The sequence below is a fragment of the Procambarus clarkii genome, chromosome 74 (genome assembly GCF_040958095.1).
Source record: "Procambarus clarkii isolate CNS0578487 chromosome 74, FALCON_Pclarkii_2.0, whole genome shotgun sequence".
Taxonomy (NCBI): domain Eukaryota; kingdom Metazoa; phylum Arthropoda; class Malacostraca; order Decapoda; family Cambaridae; genus Procambarus; species Procambarus clarkii.
The window spans coordinates 1,266,604-1,292,167 of record NC_091223.1 but is presented as its reverse complement, the minus strand read 5'-3'; the positions used below and the strand labels follow the sequence as shown (position 1 = coordinate 1,292,167).

The 25,564-nt window shown below is 41.9% G+C and overlaps 1 protein-coding gene across 1 annotated transcript in view; it reads left to right on the top strand.

Moving 5' to 3' along the window:
• Window positions 1-7,799, top strand: part of LOC123767435 (uncharacterized) — a 63,463-nt gene extending 55,664 nt beyond the window's left edge. Inside the window, exon 7 of the mRNA XM_045757124.2 lies at window positions 6,768-7,799. Within this exon, the coding sequence (XP_045613080.1) occupies window positions 6,768-7,191 (424 nt within the window). The 3' untranslated portion in view covers window positions 7,192-7,799. The remainder of the gene's footprint in view (window positions 1-6,767) is intronic.
• The last annotated feature ends 17,765 nt before the right edge of the window (window positions 7,800-25,564 follow it).

The window sequence follows — 25,564 nt, the reverse complement described above, 5'->3', positions numbered from 1 at the left end:
ACCTCTGCTCACCTTACACAGTGTTCCACCCATGCTCACCTTACACAGTGTTCCCCCCATGCTCACCTTACACAGTGTTCCCCCATGCAAACCTTACACAGTGTTCCCCCAATGAACACTTTACACAGTCTTCCCCCAAGCACACCTTACACAGAGTTCCCCTATGCTAACCTTACACAATGTTCCCCATGCTCACCTTACACAGTGTTCCCCCCCATGCACAACTTACACAGTGTTCCACTATACTCACCTAACAGAGTGTTCCTCCCATGCACACCTTATACAGTGTTTCCCCCATGAACACCTTGCACATTGTTCCCCCCCCATACTCACCTTACACAGTGTTCCCCTTATGCTCACCTTGCACAGTGATCCCCCATGTTAACCTTACACAGTGTTCCCCCATGATCACCTTCCACAGTGTTCCCCCTTGCACACCATACAAAGTATTCCCTAATGCACACCCTAAACAGTGTTCCCCCATGCACACCTTACACAGTGTTTCCCCATGCACACCTTACACAGTGTTCCCCCGTGCACACCTTACACTGTGTTCCCCTTATACCTACCATGCACAATGTTCCCACATGCACACCTTACACAGTGTTCCCCTATGCTCCCCTTACACAGTGTTCCCCCTATGCTCACCTTACTTAGTGTTCCCCCCATGCTCACCTTTCACAGTTTCCCCCCCATGCTCACCTCACACAGTGTTCCCCTCATGCTCACCTTACACCGTGTCCCCCCCCACATGCTCACCTTACACAGTGTTCCCTCCATGATCACCTTACAGAATGTTCCCCCATATCCACCTTACACAGTGTTCCCCCTATGCACACCTTACGCAGTGTTCCCACATGCACACCTTACACAGTGTTTTCCCCATGCACACCTTGAACAGTGTTCCCCCATGCTCACCTTACACAGTGTTCTCAATGTTCACCTTATACAGAGTTCCTCCATGAACACTTTACACAGTGTTCCACCATGCACACCTTACACAGTGTTCTCCTATGCTCAGCTTACACAATGTTCCCCCATGCTCACCTTACATAGTGATCCCCCCCATGCACACCTTAAACTATGTTCCCCCATGCACACCTTACACAGGGTTTCCCCATGCACAACTTGCTCAGTGTTCCCCCATGCTCACCTTACACAGTGTTCCACCATGCTCACCTTACACAGTGTTCCACCATGCACACCTTACACAGTGTTCCCCCATGCTCGCCTTACACAGTGCTCCCCCCCTATGCTCACCTTACATAGTGTTCCCTACTATGCTCACCTTACACAGTGTTCCCCCATGCTCACCTTACATAGTGATCCCCTATGCACAGCTTTCACAGTGTTCCCCCATGCACACCTTACACAGTGTTTCCCTATGCACAGCTTTCACAGTGTTCCCCCATGCACACCTTAAAGAGTGTTTTCCCATGCACACCTTTTACAGTGTTCCCCCATGCACACCTTACACAGTGTTCCCCCATGCAAACCTTACACAGTGTTCCCCCCATGCACACCTTGCACATTGTTCCCCCCCCATACTCACCTTACACAGTGTTCCCCTTCCTATGCTCAACTTACACAGTGTTCCCCCCATGCTCACCTTACACAGTGTTCCTCCTAGCACACCTTACAGAGTGCTCCCCCATGCACACCCTACACAGTCTTCTCCCCATGCACACCTTACACAGTCTTCCTTCCATGCACACCTTACACAGAGTTCCCCCATGCTAACCTTACACCGTGTTCCCCCATGCTCACCTTACACAGTGTTCCCCCCCCCAATGCACAACTTACACAGTGTTCCCCAATACCCACCTTACAGAGTGTTCCCCCATGCACACCTTACACATTGTTCCCCCTCATGCTCACCTTACACAGTGTTCCCCCTCTATGTTCACCTTACACAGTGTTCCCCCCTCTATGCTCGCCTTACACAGTGTTCCCCCAATGCTCACCTTACACAGTGTTCCCCCCTATGCTCACCTTACATAGTGTTCCCCACTATGCTCACCTTACACAGTGTTCCCCCATGCTCACCTTACATAGTGATCCCCTATGCACAGCTTTCGCAGTGTTCCCCCATGCACACCTTACACAGTGTTTCCCCATGCACAGCTTTCACAGTGTTCCCCCATGCACACCTTAAAGAGTGTTTTCCTATGCACACCTTTTACAGTGTTTCCCCATGCACACCTTACAAAGTGTTCCCCCATGCACACATTACACAGTGTTCCCCCATGCACACCTAACACAGAGATCCCCAATGCACACTATACACAGTGTTCCCCCATGCTCACCTTACACTGTGTTCCCCCCATGCACACCTTACACAGTGTTCCCCCATGCTCACCTTACACAGTGTTCCCCCATGCTCACCTTACATAGTGATCCCCCCATGCACACCTTACACAATGTTCCCCCATGCACACTTTATACAGTGTTCCCCCCAGTCTCACCTTACACAGTGTTCTCCCAATGCACACCTTACACAATCTTCCCCCATTCACACCTTACACAGAGTTCCCCTATGATACCCTTACACAATGTTCCCCAATGCTCACCTTTCACAGTGTTCTCCCATGCTCACCTTATACAGTGTTCTCCCCTGCACATCTTACACATTGTTCCCCCATGCTCACCTTACACAGTGTTCTCCCATGCACACCTTACACAGTGTTCCCCCATGCACACCTTATATAGTGATCCCCCCATGCACACCTTACACAGTGTTCTCCCATGCACACCTTATACAGGGTTCCCCCATGAACAGCTTTCACAGTGTTTCCCCATGCACACCTTACACAGGGTTTCCCCATGCACACCTTCCTCAGTGTTCCCCCAATGCTCACCTTTCAGTGTTCCCCATGCACACCTTACACATTGTTCCCCCATGCTCACTTTACACAGTGTTCCCCCATGCACACCTTACACAGTGGACCCCCCATGCCCACCTTACACTGTCTTCCCCCATGCACACCTTAGAGTTCCCCCATGCTAACCTTACCCAATGTTCCCTAATGCTCACTTTACACAGTGTTCCCTCCCGTGCACAACTTACACAGTGTTCCCCCCCATGCACAAATTACAGTTTTCCACTATACCCACCTAACAGAGTGTTCCCCCCATGGACACCTTACACAGTGTTCCCCCCATGCTTTCCTTACACAGTGTTCCCTCACCCTATGCTCACCTTACACAGTGTTCCCCCCATGCTCACCTTACACAGTGTTTCTCCATGTTCACCTTACACAGTGTTCCCCCCATGATCACCTTACAGTATTCTCCCCCATGCTCACCTTACACAGTGTTCCCCCATACCCACCTTACACAGTGTTCCTCCCCATGCACACCTTACAAAGTGTTCCCTAATGCACACCTCACACAGTGTTCCACCATGCAAACCTTACACAGTGTTCCCCAATGCTAACCTTATACAGTGTTCCCCCATGTTAACCTTACACAGTGTTCCCCCCGTGCACACCTTGCACAGTGTTCTCCCCCCCATACTCACCTTACACAGTGTTCCCCCCTCTATGCTCGCCTTACACAGTGTTCCCCCCATGCTCACCTTACACAGTGTTCCCCCCTATGCTCACCTTACATAGTGTTCCCCACTATACTCACCTTACACAGTGTTCCCCCATGCTCACCTTACATAGTGACCCCCTATGCACAGCTTTCACAGTGTTCCCCCATGCACACCTTACACAGTGTTTCCCCATGCACACCTTTCACAGTGTTCCCCCATGCACACCTTAAAGAGTGTTTTCCCATGCACGTCTTTTACAGTGTTTCCCCATGCACACCTTACACAGTGTTCCCCCATGCACACCTAACACAGTGTTCCCCCATGCACACCTAACACAGAGATCCCCAATGCAAACCATACACAGTGTTCCCCGCATGCACACCTAATAGTGTTCCCTAATGCACACCTTACACAGTGTTCACCCCATGCACACCTTACACAATGTTCCCCCATGTACACCTTACAGAGTGCTCCCCCATGCACACCGTACACAGTGTTTCCCCCATGCACTCCTTACACATTCTTTCCACATGCACACCTTACACAGTGTTCCCCCACCATGCTCACCTTACACAGTGTTTCCCCATGTTCACCTTACACAGTGTTCCACCCATGATCACCTTACAGTATTCTCCCCAATGCTCACCTTACACAGTGTTCCCCCATACCCACCTTACACAGTGTTCCTCCCCATGCACACCTTACAAAGTGTTCCCTAATGGACACCTCACACAGTGTTCCCCCATGCACACCTTACACAGTGTTCCCCAATGCTAACCTTATACAGTGTTCCCCCATGTTAATCTTACACAGTGTTCCCCAATGCTAACCTTATACAGTGTTCCCCCATGTTAATCTTACACAGTGTTCCCCCCGTGCACACCTCACACAGTGTTCACCCCATTCCTACCTTACACAATGTTCCCCCCATGCACACCTTACACAGTGTTCCCCCATGCTCCCCTTACACAGTGTTTCCCTCATACTCACCTTACTCAGTGTTCCCCCCATGCTCATTTTACACAGTTTTCCCCCTTATGCTCACCTTACACAGTGTTCCCTCCATGCTCACCTTACACAATGTTCACCTCCATGCACACCTTACACAGTGTTCCCCCCAATGCTCACGTTACACAGTGTTCCAACCCATGCTCACCTTACACAGTGTACCCTTATGCACACCTTACACAGTGTTTCCCCCATGCATACCTTACACAGTGTCTCCCATGCACACCTTACACAGTGTTCCCACATGCACACCTTACACAGTGTTCCCCTCATGCTCACCTTACACAGTGTTCTCCCATGCTCACCTTATACAGAGTTCCCCCATGCACATCTTACACAGTGTTCCCCCATGCACACCCTACACAGTGTTCTCCCATGCACACCTTACACATTGTTCCCCAATGCACACCTTACACAGTGTTCTCCCATGCACACTTTACACAGTGTTCCCCCATGCACACCTTACTCAGTGTTCCCCCATGCACACCTTATACAGGGTTCCCCCATGAACACCTTACACAGTGTTTCCCCATGCACACCTTACACAGGGTTTCCCCATGCACACCTTGCTCAGTGTTCCCCCGTGCGCACCTTACACAGTGTTCCCCCATGCTCCCCTTACACAGTGTTTCCCTCATACTCACCTTACTCAGTGTTCCCCCCATGCTCATTTTACACAGTTTTCCCCCTTATGCTCACCTTACACAGTGTTCCCTCCATGCTCACCTTACACAATGTTCACCTCCATGCACACCTTACACAGTGTTCCCCCCAATGCTCACGTTACACAGTGTTCCAACCCATGCTCACCTTACACAGTGTACCCCCATGCACACCTTACACAGTGTTTCCCCCATGCATACCTTACACAGTGTCTCCCATGCACACCTTACACAGTGTTCCCACATGCACACCTTACAGTGTTCCCCTCATGCTCACCTTACACAGTGTTCTCCCATGCTCACCTTATACAGAGTTCCCCCATGCACATCTTACACAGTGTTCCCCCATGCACACCCTACACAGTGTTCTCCCATGCACACCTTACACATTGTTCCCCAATGCACACCTTACACAGTGTTCTCCCATGCACACTTTACACAGTGTTCCCCCATGCACACCTTACTCAGTGTTCCCCCATGCACACCTTATACAGGGTTCCCCCATGAACACCTTACACAGTGTTTCCCCATGCACACCTTACACAGGGTTTCCCCATGCACACCATGCTCAGTGTTCCCCCATGCGCACCTTACACAGTGTTCCCACATGCACACCTTACACAGTGTTCCCCCATGCTCACCTTACACAGTGTTTCCCTATGCACACCTTACACAGTGTTCCCCCCATGCACACTGTCACCACCCTGGAGACTAAATAAGGTTCTTCTCCCTACAGTGTAAAGAAATGATAATAAATCGGCCTTGGCAATAAATGTCTAGGGGTATAACTACATCACTGCATAAAAATGGAGAACAATATATTTATGCTAAGGGGGATACACATAACAACAATCAAATATATAAATAATAGCCAAAAATATTCTTCAACATGCAATATCATAGAATGAAATTAATTATTGAGACATGAGCAATATCACCAGAACATGGAGTAATCAATAGTAATACTCAAATCACCTTGCACAGTGTTCCCCCATACTCACCTTACATATAATTCCCACATGCACACCTTACACAGTGTTCCCCCATGCACACCGTACACAGTATTCCCCCATTCACACCTTACACAGTGTTCACCCATGCACACCTAACACAGTGTTACCCAATGCACACCTTAAACAGGATTACCCCATGCACACCTTACACAGTGTTCCCCCATGCACACATTACACAGTGTTCCCCCCTGCACACCATACAGAGTGTTCCCCAATGCACACCTTACACAGTGTTCCCCCATGCACACCTAATACAGTGTTCCCCTATGCACACCTTGAACCTCTCCTGCACTTGACACATCAGAAGAACGAAGCCCATAATTGTCAACTTTGTCACTCGTCATTAGATTATTTAAAGTGTGTCACTGACTACCTTCAACACTTGCATGATACTCAGAACTGCCTAACTAGGTCAACACAGATACAATATATTGCAATAATATTTGGCTGCTAGAACATGTACCTTTAATACGCATTACATTACTCTCCATAGAAACAAAACTGATCAGACACTTTACAATAATAAATATTTTTTGTTTATTGCAGACGACATCAGAAGAGAGGCTGGGGTTTTCTCAAAAGTATCTTTTCTGGGGCTGCCAGGGCTCTGAGTGGAGCATTCCAACAGAGTCCTAATACATATGGAGCTATCCAACCCCAGGCTAATACATATGGAGCTATCCAACCACATGCTAATACATATGGAGCTATCCAACCCCAGGCTAATACTTATGGAGCTATCCAACCCCATGCTAATACATATGGAGCTATCCATCCCAATCCTAATACATATGGAGCTATCCAACCCAATCCAAATGTACATGTAGCTATCCCACCCAACCCAAATATACCTGGAGCTTTCCAACCCAATCCAAATATACCTGGAGCTAGCCAACCCAATCCAAATATACCTGGAGCTTTCCAACCCAATCCAAATATACCTGGAGCTAGCCAACCCAATCCAAATTAGAGTTACCATTGAAATTGCGGGAATCTATCCGCAAAGACATACAGGCATTAAGATACACAAGCAGAGAGAAAAACTTACAGGCAGACACGTTTCCACGTATATATAACTGAAAACTCACACCCCAGAAGTGACTCGAACCCATACTCTTCTGGGGTGTGAGTTTTCAGTTGCATATTGTCCAGGGGACCATTCAGGCTTGTTCGCATATATATATATATATATATATATATATATATATATATATATATATATATATATATATATATATATATATATAACAAGACCAGAACATAACGATGCCAACACAGAAGACAATGTTCAACATAACAGGCCAATTACACTTGATTAATCTTTGTATGTAGATAGAAGCTGCCTCGTATGGGCCAATAAGCCTTCTGCAGTTACCTCTATTCTTATGTTCTTATGTTTCACCCCACATTTATCCCTTATGTATTACCCCATGTTTTCACCTTTATTGTCTTATCACCTGACCCAGTGCGGGTATAAAATCAACCAGCCCTGTAAAATCTCTTCACTTGAGAATGAACCATGGAGGTTCGAAACGTTGTGCAAATTGTATAAATAAGTGTAATACATTCTATAGTAAATCACTTCTTTTCTTCACCTTAAAAGTACGAAAATGAGAAAATAGTTAGAGGGATAGAAGCCCTAAAGCAGAAAATAATAAATACAGAATATGCGGTCATATTCAATGAAAACATGTTTGAAAGAAAACCTGCTGCCAGTATACACCATTATATATATATATATATATATATATATATATATATATATATATATATATATATATATATATATATATATATATATATGTCGTACCTAGTAGCCAGAACTCACTTCTCAGCCTACTATTCAAGGCCCGATTTGCCTAATAAGCCAAGTTTTCCTGAATTAATATATTTACTATAATTTTTTTCTTATGAAATGATAAAGCAACCCTTTTCTCTATGTATGAGGTCAATTTTTTTTTATTGGAGTTAAAATTAACGTAGATATATGACCGAACCTAACCAACCCTACCTAACCTAACCTAACCTATATTTATAGGTAAGGTTAGGTTAGGTAGCCAAAAAAAGCTAGGTTAGGTTAGGTTAGGTAGGTTAGGTAGACGAAAAAACATTAATTCATGAAAACTTGGCTTATTAGGCAAATCGGGCCTTGAATAGTAGGCTGAGAAGTGCGTTCTGGCTATTAGGTACGACATATATATATATATATATATATATATATATATATATATATATATATATATATATATATATATATATATATATATATATATATATATATATATATATATATATATATGTCGTACCTAGTAGCCAGAACGCACTTCTCTGCCTACTATGCAAGGCCCGATTTGCCTAATAAGCCAAGTTTTCATGAATTAATTGTTTTTCGACTACCTAACCTACCTAACCTAACCTAACCTAACTTTTTCGGCTACCTAACCTAACCTAACCTATAAAGATAGGCTAGGTTAGGTTAGGTAGGGTTGGTTAGGTTCGGTCATATATCTACGTTAATTTTAACTCCAATAAAGAAAAATTGACCTCATACATAATGAAAAGGGTAGATTTATCATTTCATAAGAAAAAAATTAGAGAAAATATATTAATTTAGGAAAACTTGGCTTATTAGGCAAATCGGGCCATGAATAGTAGGCCAAAAAGTGCGTTCTGGCTACTAGGTACGACATATATATATATATATATATATATATATATATATGTCGTACCTAGTAGCCAGAACTCACTTCTCAGCCTACTATTCAAGGCCCGATTTGCCTAATAAGCCAAGTTTTCCTGAATTAATATATTTACTATAATTTTTTTTTTATGAAATGATAAAGCAACCCTTTTCTCTATGTATGAGGTCAATTTTTTTTTATTGGAGCTAAAATTAACGTAGATATATGACCGAACCTAACCAACCCTACCTAACCTAACCTAACCTATATTTATAGGTAAGGTTAGGTTAGGTAGCCAAAAAAAGCTAGGTTAGGTTAGGTTAGGTAGGTTAGGTAGACGAAAAAACATTAATTCATGAAAACTTGGCTTATTAGGCAAATCGGGCCTTGAATAGTAGGCTGAGAAGTGCGTTCTGGCTATTAGGTACGACATATATATATATATATATATATATATATATATATATATATATATGTCGTACCTAGTAGCCAGAACTCACTTCTCAGCCTACTATGCAAGGCCCAATTTGCCTAATTGGCCAAGTTTTCATGAATTAATGCTTTTTCGTCTACCTAACCTACCTAACCTAACCTAACCTAGCTTTTTTTGGCTACCTAACCTAACCTTACCTAGATATATAGGTTAGGTTAGGTTAGGTAGGGTTATCTTAAGGTTATCTTAAGTTGATTTCGGGGCTTTAGTGTCCCCGCGGCCCGGTCCTTGACCAGGCCTCCACCCCCAGGAAGCAGCCCGTGACAGCTGACTAACTCCCAGGTACCTATTTACTGCTAGGTAACAGGGGCATTCAGGGTGAAAGAAACTTTGCCCATTTGTTTCTGCCTCGTGCGGGAATCGAACCCGCGCCACAGAATTACGAGTCCTGCGCGCTATCCACCAGGCTACGAGGCCCCTGGGTTGACAGGGTTGGTTAGGTTCGGTCATATATCTACGTTAATTTTAACTCCAATAAAAAAAATTGACCTCATACATAGTGAAAAGGGTAGCTTTATCATTTCATAAGAAAAAAATTATAGTAAATATATTAATTCGTGAAAACTTGGCTTATTAGGCAAATCGGGCCTTGAATAGTAGGCTGAGAAGTGAGTTCTGGCTACTAGGTACGACATATATATATATATATATATATATATATATATATATATATATATATATATATATATATATATATATATATATATATATATATATATATATATATATATATATGTCGTACCTAGTAGCCAGAATGCACTTCTCAGCCTACTATGCAAGGCCCAATTTGCCTAATAAGCCACGTTTTCATGAATTAATTGTCTTTCAACTACCTAACCTACCTAATCTTGTGGGAACCGACCTGTGAGATTTATATATATTTAATATATATGAATTTATATAGAATTTATATTTACGTTAATTTGTATACTTCGATAGCAATTGGTATGATGATAAGTGGACTGTATTTCTGCAATAATCTCACAAATCGATCCTCTACACATTAGGGGGGGTTTATATTAAATTTATATATATGCAGCAAATCAAACTACAGTATTAACTACACATTAGTGTACATTGAAGAGGTTCCTTATCTTATTGTACAGCAGGCCTTAGTCCACCAGGTATAACCAGGATGTAGACACCAAATAATCCTCTTTGAGGTAGCTTCCATCACCCTGTAACTGGTACACAGAGCATGCTTCCTCGTCTTGACCTGTCAAAAGGGCGCTAGCTATGAAGCCAGAATCCTAATATATGACAGCTATATCAGAGAAAACACTGTACATTGAACCATAAAGACCTAGGCTTAATTACCTTTAGTATGAGGCGTTTTCAGATATTCTAACCGGGTCACCCTATCTGTGGGAACCGACCTGTGAGATTTATATTTATTTAATTTATATGAATTTATATTTACGTTAATTTATATACTTCGATAGCAATTTGTTTGATGATAAGTGGACTGTATTTCTGCAATAATCTCATAATCTCACAAATCGATCCTCTACACATTAGGGGGGTTTATATTAATTTAATTTATATATATGCAGCCAATCAAACTACAGTATTAGACTACATACATTGAAGAGGTTCCTTATCTTATTTGTACAGCAGGCCTTAGTCCACCAGGTATAACCAGGATGTAGACACCACATTTTCCCTCTTTGAGGTAGCTTCCATCACCCAGGTAACTGATGCACAAAGCATGCTTCCTCGTCTTGACCTGTCAAAAGGGCGCTAGCTGTGAAGCCAGAATCCTAGTATATGACAGGTATATCAGAGAAAACACTGTACAAGGAACCATATAGACCTGGCTTAATTACCCTTAGTATGAGGCTATCTCGTGCTCTAACCGATTCACCCTACCTAATGACATTAATGGCCACTAATGATAGATAAATGGGTTTCGGTAGAACACTTAACTTGAATTTGTTGACAGCGTGTTGATGATGGTACACCTTTGGTTTCCATAACACTTCGTCCAAGTAAAATTAACAGGAGCCGTATTTGCTCCCGTGAGCCTCTGGTCTCAGTCCAAACAATGGCTGTCCCTCCCTCACAACCGATGCTACTGGCCTACATTGTCCAGATGACAGTAAGTGATAGAAGGGTCACATTTACTCTACTTTAATTCTGATAATTAAGTTAATTTATATGAGATGTTTTTATGATGGTAAAGTCCAAAGACTAATGTATTTAAGAATAATTCCCACCATTATAGGTGGTGAATTTATAATAGTATGTGGTAATGATATTCCGTTTTCTATAGACGGTAATTCCACTGCAAGTTACGTTTTCTATGGGTTAACTTGTTTATACAACACAGCAATAATTATCTGTCTGTATGATATATTAAATGGTGTCGGATTTTCCGACATAATTCCCCAGGGGCTGCTCACGGGTCGAAGTCCTATTTAGAACAGACAAACACCGATACTCCTCCTTTGAATTATTAGATTAATTTGATGTTAGTAGTTAGTAATCACACATTTGTGCGTCTGTTCGTACAGGACGGATGTCCCGTACTAGAGTTGCAAGGGTTAGAAGTCTAATGCGAATTCATTTCCCTGTCAACTCTTGAAAGGCTAATATTCAAGCCTAATTACATATTATTTAACCCAGAAGACTGAATGTGATCAAGTACTACAGTCAAGTATGATTCAGGGACTGCAGTGAGATCAGTGACATTAGATATAACTTGAAGTTTGTTCAGGTAACTGGTCACTGATATATAAACACTGAGGTCCATGGAATACATCTTGATTAAATAATAAATGTATCAAATCAGTCATCAGATTTATTGGGGTTTAATTTAGTTAATTGATTCAGAAGATTGAATAGCTCATCATTAAAGTAAAGTATGTTTCTGAGACTGCAGTGGGTTCAGTGACATTGGTCGCAGTGACTTGTAGCTGTTTTAGGCTACTGTTCACTGATTTGCCACTGAGGCCTCATGAACTCATCTTCAGCTTTAAATGATGATACTAACATCAACCTCTGTTGGTATAGTCAGCTGTAATCTCCTTAGTATAATGCTACTGGAGAAATATAATCAGCTGACAAATTTAGATTTCTATTGGTATTGTTTATCTGCAGGCATAGGTCTCCTCAGGCTTGATACTGGGCCTGAGAGTAATTTACCTCCTGCAGAGTTTAACATGGTTATGCCCTGATATTTACTAGGGCTACCGATGAATCGATGGCAATAGTCTGTCCCTACAAGGAGACCGAAGTCGGTGAGGTGATCAGACTTAATATTATCTGCCAATTTTATTCCTCTCTTTCTCAGGAATCTGGCTGTTACTCTCAGACCTTGAACTTGTAGGTCTACTGGTATTTTGTCCACCACAATGGCTTGTACTCGACAGACGTACCTGCCTAAACGTACTGATGGTTGTACCACCTGGTAGACTTGAGGTCCTGCATCTGTTACAAACCCTGAGATGTTGAATGACATCTGGGCTACAGGCCTTAATTGTAGTTCATCTGCCAACCTTTTAGTGACATATGTTCTCTGGGACCCTTGGTCAAACAACCCACGGGTATGGACCTTGGCCCTCTTATTCAGGATGGTAATTTGGGCAGTAGGCAAAGTCGTATTACCTTTAGACTTTGCCGATTGGACACTCTTTGTTTGTTGCACCTTGCAGTACTGTACTGTGGTGGGAATGCTATCTTCCACCTTGGGTCTTGAATACGTTAATTTCGTATATTTGCACAGTGCTGCATGGTGCCTACCTCTTCTACACCTGTTGCAGGTGTTGAATTGGGTATCACAATAGTCTATGTTGTGTGACTTGAGACACCTTGAACATCTCCCTAATTCCTGGAGTCGCTCAATACGAGTGTCTCTGGTTGGATAATTAGCACAACAGTATGTTGAATGTTTCTTTTTGCAGAACATACATGTCCCCCAGCCTACTGCACGTTTGGAAGTTACCGGTTTGGGTGAACTAGTAACAGTAGGCTTGGATGCTGCTGCTGCATTGTCAGATTTTCTGCAACTTGATGTTAGAGTACTTGGCTGATGTTTATATAGGGTAGTTGTTTTACCCTTTAATTGATTTTTTTTTATTACTGAAGGCTTGCATGAGGCTTTAACTTCCTCATTTGCTCGTCGTTTGTTTATGATGGAATGCAAACCTTCAGTGATGTCCTGTACTATCAGGATGGTGTTATGTTGATGTGCATATAATTCATCTAGTATATCGCTGGACAATTTTCGTTGAAGGACTACTTTGGTCATCCATTCACTAGTAGTTATGTCAACCTTAAGACTGAATGTTCTTAGTAGTGACTCAAACTCCATGCTGAAGGCTTGTAATGAGTCAGCAGTCTGATCAGGTTGAGGTAAGTCCAGCAATTGTAGTGCAAGATGTATGACAGTTTTCTCATTGCCAGCATTATCCCTAGGAAGCTGGACTGGGAAATTAGTGCTGTCGCTATTTTCATTTACATTTTCTACTACTGGTTCAGCTTCACCTCTAGCTTGGAGGCATGTTAACTTAGTAGCCTCAGGTATTGGGTTTTCAGAAACCACAGAGACTGTGGATAAATTGTCTGAGAACTGCTTAATTTCTGGTGGTATAATATTAGGTGAAGCTGTAGTGGGTGAAGCTTTATCCTTGTTGATTAAAGGATCTAATCTGGCTTTACATTTATTCTCAAAAAGATCCAGATCATCCATAACAGTATTTACTTTATTTGATGTACTGGCTAATTGTTCTGATTCAATTATCCTGTGTAAATGTTCCAACCTGCCTTGAGTTTCTTCTTCATATTGTGCTAGGTCAGACAGGAATGGTTCCACATCTTCAACTACTACGTCGTCGTGGACTTGATTTTGGTAAGATTTCCTATTTGCTTTCAATATATGCTATTGGGTTTGAATCTGTAACAGTGGTATTTTCAACCGACAATAATTGTTACAGGCTCATATAACAACTGTTCATATTGGTCGAGATCTCTTGTCAGTTGGCGTTTACTTGCTACTAAAGCACGCTTTGCTTTCTGTGGATTAGTCATGGTGACTTGTTAATTGGGCACCACTGGCTCATAAATTGTGAGCAAGTACTAATGGTAGCCTAGGGTAAAATTCTGCACTCACTAGGCAATAATCCTACCTCTACTAGAGGTTAGCACTTAAAATTAATACACATTATATATATATACAATCATCCACACTAAAGATTTGAGTGATAAACCAGTGTCACTGGAAGTACCTTTAGGTTAGCTCTTCTATATCACCCTAGGATGGTATAGACACTAATTAATCACTCAAAGGTGTAATGATCATAAGTAAATTATTATATATACGCAACTCAACTCGAGTTGATAACAATTACACCCAAAATAGGGTCTGGACCATTCATTAATGGTGTTAGGTTGTTGAATATAGTACAACTGACTATGGTAATAATGGGACTAGGATGAACGATAATAGTTCAACTAGTCAATGGTAATATCCTACCCTGTTGTGGGTTGGCAATTAGTAACTATTATACTGTGATCACTAGTGCAATATATATTAAATAATTCTCTATTTTGGAGAAATAATATACACAATTATTGATAAAAGCCTCTTAATTAGCCTCTATGAAACTTCTAATATTATTTAGAAGTATTAAATATTATTAGTGACCTCGCGAAATAAAGTCCACAAAATTCGTGGATAATCTCTCGCGAAATTTAACACCACAAAATCCGTGAACAATCTCGCGAAACCACAGCCACTACTTTGGCTGGCTTCAATATTAGCGCTGTCATTTCACAGAATAACACGCCACCAAATCTGTGGGTGTGCATGAAACCGCTGATGAGGCTGATCTGAACTGAGCGGGCTCGTGAACTCCCACAAGGTCAACGCCGCCGTCTTTGACTGCTGGCTTTGTTTAAATCACACTGCACTAGTATATTTAATGAATCCACTGGTTAACTGGTTCATCCGGTACTAAGATGACCAAATGTGGGTTCATAGGATCAAATAATCCGTCATCCGGTTCGAAGGACCAAATAATGTGGGAACCGACCTGTGAGATTTATATTTATTTAATTTATATGAATTTATATTTACGTTAATTTATATACTTTGATAGCAATTTGTTTGATGATAAGTGGACTGTATTTCTGCAATAATCTCATAATCTCACAATTCGATCCTCTACACATTAGGGGGGTTTATATTAATTTAATTTATATATATGCAGCCAATCAAACTACAGTATTAGACTACATACATTGAAGAGGTTCCTTATCTTATTTGTACAGCAGGCCTCAGTCCACCAGGTATAACCAGGATGTAGACACCACATTTTCCATCTTTGAGGTAGCTTCCATCACCCAGGTAACTGATGCACAAAGCATGCTTCCTCGTCTTGACCTGTCAAAAGGGCGCTAGCTGTGAAGCCAGAATCCTAGTATATGACAGGTATATCAGAGAAAACACTGTACAAGGAACCATATAGACCTGGCTTAATTACCCTTAGTATGAGGCTATCTCGTGCTCTAACCGATTCACCCTACCTAATGACATTAATGGCCACTAATGATAGATAAATGGGTTTCGGTAGAACACTTAACTTGAATTTGTTGACAGCGTGTTGATGATGGTACACCTTTGGTTTCCATAACACTTCGTCCAAGTAAAATTAACAGGAGCCGTATTTGCTCCCGTGAGCCTCTGGTCTCAGTCCAAACAATGGCTGTCCCTCCCTCACAACCGATGCTACTGGCCTACATTGTCCAGATGACAGTAAGTGATAGAAGGGTCACATTTACTCTACTTTTATTCTGATAATTAAGTTAATTTATATGAGATGTTTTTATGATGGTAAAGTCCAAAGACTAATGTATTTAAGAATAATTCCCACCATTATAGGTGGTGAATTTATAATAGTATGTGGTAATGATATTCCGTTTTCTATAGACAGTAATTCCACTGCAAGTTACGTTTTCTATGGGTTAACTTGTTTATACAACACAGCAATAATTATCTGTCTGTATGATATATTAAATGGTGTCGGATTTTCCGACATAATTCCCCAGGGGCTGCTCACGGGTCGAAGTCCTATTTAGAACAGACAAACACCGATACTCCTCCTTTGAATTATTAGATTAATTTGATGTTAGTAGTTAGTAATCACACATTTGTGCGTCTGTTCGTACAGGACGGATGTCCCGTACTAGAGTTGCAAGGGTTAGAAGTCTAATGCGAATTCATTTCCCTGTCAACTCTTGAAAGGCTAATATTCAAGCCTAATTACATATTATTTAACCCAGAAGACTGAATGTGATCAAGTACTACAGTCAAGTATGATTCAGGGACTGCAGTGAGATCAGTGACATTAGATATAACTTGAAGTTTGTTCAGGTAACTGGTCACTGATATATAAACACTGAGGTCCATGGAATACATCTTGATTAAATAATAAATGTATCAAATCAGTCATCAGATTTATTGGGGTTTAATTTAGTTAATTGATTCAGAAGATTGAATAGCTCATCATTAAAGTAAAGTATGTTTCTGAGACTGCAGTGGGTTCAGTGACATTGGTCGCAGTGACTTGTAGCTGTTTTAGGCTACTGTTCACTGATTTGCCACTGAGGCCTCATGAACTCATCTTCAGCTTTAAATGATGATACTAACATCAACCTCTGTTGGTATAGTCAGCTGTAATCTCCTTAGTATAATGCTACTGGAGAAATATAATCAGCTGACAAATTTAGATTTCTATTGGTATTGTTTATCTGCAGGCATAGGTCTCCTCAGGCTTGATACTGGGCCTGAGAGTAATTTACCTCCTGCAGAGTTTAACATGGTTATGCCCTGATATTTACTAGGGCTACCGATGAATCGATGGCAATAGTCTGTCCCTACAAGGAGACCGAAGTCGGTGAGGTGATCAGACTTAATATTATCTGCCAATTTTATTCCTCTCTTTCTCAGGAATCTGGCTGTTACTCTCAGACCTTGAACTTGTAGGTCTACTGGTATTTTGTCCACCACAATGGCTTGTACTCGACAGACGTACCTGCCTAAACGTACTGATGGTTGTACCACCTGGTAGACTTGAGGTCCTGCATCTGTTACAAACCCTGAGATGTTGAATGACATCTGGGCTACAGGCCTTAATTGTAGTTCATCTGCCAACCTTTTAGTGACATATGTTCTCTGGGACCCTTGGTCAAACAACCCACGGGTATGGACCTTGGCCCTCTTATTCAGGATGGTAATTTGGGCAGTAGGCAAAGTCGTATTACCTTTAGACTTTGCCGATTGGACACTCTTTGTTTGTTGCACCTTGCAGTACTGTACTGTGGTGGGAATGCTATCTTCCACCTTGGGTCTTGAATACGTTAATTTCGTATATTTGCACAGTGCTGCATGGTGCCTACCTCTTCTACACCTGTTGCAGGTGTTGAATTGGGTATCACAATAGTCTATGTTGTGTGACTTGAGACACCTTGAACATCTCCCTAATTCCTGGAGTCGCTCAATACGAGTGTCTCTGGTTGGATAATTAGCACAACAGTATGTTGAATGTTTCTTTTTGCAGAACATACATGTCCCCCAGCCTACTGCACGTTTGGAAGTTACCGGTTTGGGTGAACTAGTAACAGTAGGCTTGGATGCTGCTGCTGCATTGTCAGATTTTCTGCAACTTGATGTTAGAGTACTTGGCTGATGTTTATATAGGGTAGTTGTTTTACCCTTTAATTGATTTTTTTTTATTACTGAAGGCTTGCATGAGGCTTTAACTTCCTCATTTGCTCGTCGTTTGTTTATGATGGAATGCAAACCTTCAGTGATGTCCTGTACTATCAGGATGGTGTTATGTTGATGTGCATATAATTCATCTAGTATATCGCTGGACAATTTTCGTTGAAGGACTACTTTGGTCATCCATTCACTAGTAGTTATGTCAACCTTAAGACTGAATGTTCTTAGTAGTGACTCAAACTCCATGCTGAAGGCTTGTAATGAGTCAGCAGTCTGATCAGGTTGAGGTAAGTCCAGCAATTGTAGTGCAAGATGTATGACAGTTTTCTCATTGCCAGCATTATCCCTAGGAAGCTGGACTGGGAAATTAGTGCTGTCGCTATTTTCATTTACATTTTCTACTACTGGTTCAGCTTCACCTCTAGCTTGGAGGCATGTTAACTTAGTAGCCTCAGGTATTGGGTTTTCAGAAACCACAGAGACTGTGGATAAATTGTCTGAGAACTGCTTAATTTCTGGTGGTATAATATTAGGTGAAGCTGTAGTGGGTGAAGCTTTATCCTTGTTGATTAAAGGATCTAATCTGGCTTTACATTTATTCTCAAAAAGATCCAGATCATCCATAACAGTATTTACTTTATTTGATGTACTGGCTAATTGTTCTGATTCAATTATCCTGTGTAAATGTTCCAACCTGCCTTGAGTTTCTTCTTCATATTGTGCTAGGTCAGACAGGAATGGTTCCACATCTTCAACTACTACGTCGTCGTGGACTTGATTTTGGTAAGATTTCCTATTTGCTTTCAATATATGCTATTGGGTTTGAATCTGTAACAGTGGTATTTTCAACCGACAATAATTGTTACAGGCTCATATAACAACTGTTCATATTGGTCGAGATCTCTTGTCAGTTGGCGTTTACTTGCTACTAAAGCACGCTTTGCTTTCTGTGGATTAGTCATGGTGACTTGTTAATTGGGCACCACTGGCTCATAAATTGTGAGCAAGTACTAATGGTAGCCTAGGGTAAAATTCTGCACTCACTAGGCAATAATCCTACCTCTACTAGAGGTTAGCACTTAAAATTAATACACATTATATATATATACAATCATCCACACTAAAGATTTGAGTGATAAACCAGTGTCACTGGAAGTACCTTTAGGTTAGCTCTTCTATATCACCCTAGGATGGTATAGACACTAATTAATCACTCAAAGGTGTAATGATCATAAGTAAATTATTATATATACGCAACTCAACTCGAGTTGATAACAATTACACCCAAAATAGGGTCTGGACCATTCATTAATGGTGTTAGGTTGTTGAATATAGTACAACTGACTATGGTAATAATGGGACTAGGATGAACGATAATAGTTCAACTAGTCAATGGTAATATCCTACCCTGTTGTGGGTTGGCAATTAGTAACTATTATACTGTGATCACTTGTGCAATATATATTAAATAATTCTCTATTTTGGAGAAATAATATACACAATTATTGATAATAGCCTCTTAATTAGCCTCTATGAAACTTCTAATATTATTTAGAAGTATTAAATATTATTAGTGACCTCGCGAAATAAAGTCCACAAAATTCGTGGATAATCTCTCGCGAAATTTATCACCACGAAATCCGTGAACAATCTCGCGAAACCACAGCCACTACTTTGGCTGGCTTCAATATTAGCGCTGTCATTTCACAGAATAACACGCCACCAAATCTGTGGGTGTGCATGAAACCGCTGATGAGGCTGATCTGAACTGAGCGGGCTCGTGAACTCCCACAAGGTCAACGCCGCCGTCTTTGACTGCTGGCTTTGTTTAAATCACACTGCACTAGTATATTTAATGAATCCACTGGTTAACTGGTTCATCCGGTACTAAGATGACCAAATGTGGGTTCATAGGATCAAATAATCCGTCATCCGGTTCGAAGGACCAAATAATGTGGGAACCGACCTGTGAGATTTATATATATTTAATTTATATGAATTTATATTTACGTTAATTTATATACTTCAATAGCAATTTGTTTGATGATAAGTGGACTGTATTTCTGCAATAATCTCATAATCTCACAAATCGATCCTCTACACATTAGGGGGGTTTATATTAATTTAATTTATATATATGCAGCCAATCAAACTACAGTATTAGACTACATACATTGAAGAGGTTCCTTATCTTATTTGTACAGCAGGCCTCAGTCCACCAGGTATAACCAGGATGTAGACACCACATTTTCCCTCTTTGAGGTAGCTTCCATCACCCAGGTAACTGATGCACAAAGCATGCTTCCTCGTCTTGACCTGTCAAAAGGGCGCTAGCTGTGAAGCCAGAATCCTAGTATATGACAGGTATATCAGAGAAAACACTGTACAAGGAACCATATAGACCTGGCTTAATTACCCTTAGTATGAGGCTATCTCGTGCTCTAACCGGTTCACCCTACCTAATGACATTAATGGCCACTAATGATAGATAAATGGGTTTCGGTAGAACACTTAACTTGAATTTGTTGACAGCGTGTTGATGATGGTACACCTTTGGTTTCCATAACACTTCGTCCAAGTAAAATTAACAGGAGCCGTATTTGTTCCCATGAGCCTCTGGTCTCAGTCCAAACAATGGCTGCCCCTCCCTCACCACCGACGCTACTGGCCTACATTGTCCAGATGACAGTAAGTGATAGAAGGGTCACATTTACTCTACTTTAATTCTGATAATTAAGTTAATTTATATGAGATGTTTTTATGATGGTAAAGTCCAAAGACTAATGTATTTAAGAATAATTCCCACCATAATAGGTGGTGAATTTATAATAGTATGTGGTAATGATATTCCATTTTCTATAGATGGTAATTCCACTACAAGTTACGTTTTCTATGGGTTAACTTGTTTATACCACACAGCAATAATTATCTGTCTGTATGATATATTAAATGGTGTCGGATTTTCCGACACTATCTACTGACATTAATGGCCAAAAATGATTAGATAAATGGGTTTCGGCAGAACACTTAGCTTGTATTTGTTGACAGCGTGTTGATAATGGTACACCTTTGGTTTCCATAACATTTCGTCCAAGAGAAATTAACAGGAGCCAAATTAACAAATGTTAATTAAATTAACATTTGCTCCCGTGCGCCTCTGTGGTCTAGCAATAACAATGGCTGACCACTCCCTCCTCACTGACGCTACTGGCCTACATTGTCCAGATGACAGTAAGTGATAGAAGGGTCACAATAAAACCCTTCCAATAAAAAAAAATTGACCTCAAACATAATGAAATGGGTAGCTTTATCATTTCATAAGAAAAAAATTAGAGAAAAAATATTAATTCAGGAAAACTTGGCATATTAGGCAAATCGGGCCTTGCATAGTAGGCTGAGAAGTGCGTTCTGGCTACTAGGTACGACATATATATATATATATATATATATATATATATATATATATATATATATATATATATATATATATATATATATATATATATATTTATATATATATATATATATATATATATATATATATATATATATATATATATATATATATATATTAGTATATTTTGGTAGCAGTCTTTCCTGTAGACATATATTATTAAATATGATCGAAAAAGTAAGATTAATAATTCTAACACGAATTTTCTCAATCTTTCGCACATTACGCTTCACTGTTGGAGGTAAATCAAAAATTAATTCTCCAAAATTCATTTTTATTTCTAGTCTGATGCGACACGGGCGCGTTTCGTAAAACTTATTACATTTTCAAAGACTTTAGTTCACAAATACACAACTGAATAGAACTTACGTATCTCCGATTTTATATCTACATTTGAGTGAGGTGGGAGGGGTGATGTGGCATTAACACAAGACAGAACAAGAGAGGATATTAATAGGGTATTAAAAGTATCAACACAAGACAGAACACAAACAATGGGTATATTATAGACTGTGGGTTGGTTGGTGTTGTCGTCGTTGATCCTTCTCTATGGACAACCCAACCCACAACTCGGTAGAGTGCTTATACTAGGAGATCACCCTTGGCGCTTCTGGCTCTTGGAGAGGGGCTCAACGTCACACGTTTAGGGGATGCGGCTCCAACACTTAGCCTCGTTGTCACGTGCACACACCCACTCGAGCCGCTGTGACTCCCCACTCTCTCCTTATGAGATATGATCTCCTCACTCCCCTATGACTTACTAGTATTACCTCCTACCCTGTCCACAGCAGTGGTTGTTGGTTCTTTCTCTCTCTCTCTCTTTCTTTACTACTTCCTGGGAAGCCTCACTAGGACAAGGGCAAACACCAGCAAATTGGGATACATTTACTGGACAAAGCACATACACGATACATACACACATATAATAATAATGAATCCTATACTCTATAATATTACAATCAGGTTGCACTCCAACACCATCAGAACTCTATCACCAGCTTATCAAGTGGTATCCTATCTCCTGGTTCACCACCTGATACTATCAACCTCCTCAAGTTGATCAAGTCTACATACACTGTTGCACCATCAGCAAGATAATATATATATATATAGAATATCAGCATTTGAATGCAATAACATATATCAGTATAAATGTTCATTGATACACAACAATGATCAATCGATCACTGTCAGTCCTGGAACGCATACATCTGTAGGTAATCCAGCCTACGACTGTAACTCTAAACTTCAGTACAAAACACTCCTTGACATAAGAATGCAAACAGCCACTCACCTCTCACTGCGTCTTGCACGCTAATGACAACCAAACACTATCAACTCCCTACAAGTAATCCACCAGTACTTCCCTTCCACCTCTGGAAGTTCACTACCCTAATATCCCTAGGTTCTTCCGGGCTTCACTACCTGGATCCTCTGCAGCTTCTCCAGTCTGCTATCATGAAGTTTCCTTGAGTAACTACGGTGCTCCACCCTTCTGCTAGGTTCCTCCACAGCTCTCTTGGCTGCTACACCATGAAGTTTCCCCGAGCAACTATGGTGCTTCTCCACCTCTACAGAAGCACGTGACACTCCTCTTCACTGCTGCTTCTCACAGCTCGAGGTCCTCTGCTCCACTACCTTGGAGTCTCATCAGCTACTTCATCTGCTGGCTTCGAAGTTCTCAGCAACTTCTTCCCCAAAGACAAACCTGCAACCCATCGACACTCCAATAAAATTGTTTCCCCTTTGACACATAAACAAAAATAATCACACAATATGTTTGCCTCCAACCTCTATCTGTTCTCTACATACAGTGAGAGTGGACTCCCCCGTTTTGGGCGGGTCCATACTCCACCTCGCCTGGCGGCGGTCCTCACTCGCTGGGAGGGTCTTCCTCCCTCAGTCGTCCGTCAGAGCTCAGAGAGGACGGACGTCGCTCCGTGTTCCTCCCTCTTCACTCTCCTATTTCAGGCCTTCTGCCTTATTAAAACATGTCTAACTTATAAATAAACATTGCTACTGTCGCTGGGCACACGACCAACTACAAGCAATCACTATGAACTGGCGTATATCGTGCTTACCACAGATTAACTGATCGAGGGCGCTTTCCCTCTGACGGCGTCTGGTCAGGGCGCTCCACACAGCCCACGAAAATGCCTCTGAGTAGCTTATTAAACTCTGCTCGTCGACCAGGACTTGATACCACAACGTTCCCAGCTCGGTTCCACAGCTGGCACGTCTACACACTTCTCTTCTCTTCGAGATATATCACTAGGGGTTCCCTTCTGACGGGAGCTCACGGAGCGCAGCTTTCCCCTGCGATGTCTGGCACTCAAGTGAGGTCAAAGCCCTTCCAGAAGCGAGCCTCACGCCTCCAGCAAAATGTCCACATCTCCTAGCCAGTCATTTATCTGTTTTCTCCTTCATTGCCCATAATCTCAAACTGTTATACATATCCAAGCAACTATTTTACATATGGGTTATCACCTCAATATTTGCTAGACCTTCTAGTCAGGTCAGGCTTGATGAATAACTCTCAAGGAGGGAGACTCGTTTCTCCTGTAGGCTGAGATCATAACACTCCCCTCCCCTTATTTTGAGAGTTATTCTAGTGGCTAGGCTCGAGATAACGCATCAGCCACTACATTGTCTCGCCCTCTTATGTGCGTTATCACCAGGTCATACTCTTGGAGCGATAAAAACCATCTGGTTAATCTCTGGTTTGCATGCTTCATTTTCTTCAGGAAAACTAGGGGATTATGGTCTGTATACACCGTCACTGGGTGTCCTCCCCCACTCACATACACTTCAAAATGTTTCAATGCCATCACCAGGGCCAAAGTCTCTTTCTCGACTGTACTGTACGACCTCTGGTGCTTAACGAACTTCTTCGAGAAGAAGGACACGGGGCGGTAAATTCCATCATTCTGCTGCGTCAGTACAGCTCCGGCCCCTATATCACTGGCATCTACAAATAACGTAAACGGCGCTTTAAAATCTGGCGACACTAGTACAGGTGCCTCAGTCAACAGTCTTTTGGTCTTCTCAAACGCTTCTTGTGCTGTTCCATTCCACTCCCACTTCTTGCTCTTTGATAGCAAACTCGTCATAGGAGCGGCTATGGTGGAGAAATTTTCACAGAACTTCCGGTAATACCCAATCATACCGAGGTATCTCAACAATTCTTTCTTACTCCTGGGCACCGGGAAGTTGTCAATGGCCTCCACCTTTGTTCTTACTGGAGCAACCTCGCCTTGCCCTACTATATATCCAAGGTACTCCAGGCGGGCTCTCCCGAACTCGCTTTTCGCTAAGTTGATCGTCATGTTGGCCTTCTCCAACCGATCGAACAAATCTAAAAGTCGATCCACATGATCCTTCCAGGAATCAGCGAACACCACAATATCATCGATGTACACTGCACATCCAGTCGCGCCTTGTAATACCTGATTCATTACTCGTTGAAAACCACTACCACTATTCTTCATTCCGAACGGCACCACTTTATATTGGTACAAGCCGTCGGGTGTCACGAACGCTGAGATCCTCTTGGCCCCCTCAGACAGGGGAATCTGGTAGTATCCCTTCAACAGGTCTATCTTCGAGACATACCGTGCACTCCCAATCCGATCTATGCAATCGTCAATGCGCGGTATCGGAAACGAGTCAGCGACTGTGACTGCATTCACTTTCCTATAGTCGGTGCAGAACCGGTACGTGCCATCACTCTTCTTCACGAGGAGGCACGGCGAACTCCAGTCACTGTCGCTAACCTCTGCCAAGTCGTTATCTAGCAGATACTTCACTTCTGCTCTCATTGCCGCCGCTTTCTCCGGGTTAACTCTGTAAGGGTGCTGCTTGATGGGCTCAGCACTCCCTACATTCACTTCGTGCACCGTTCCGCGGTGTCTTCTGGGCACGTCCGTGAATAACGACTTATTCCTCCGTAGGATCTCCACTAGCTCCTGGCGTTGGTCATCTTCCAAATGACCC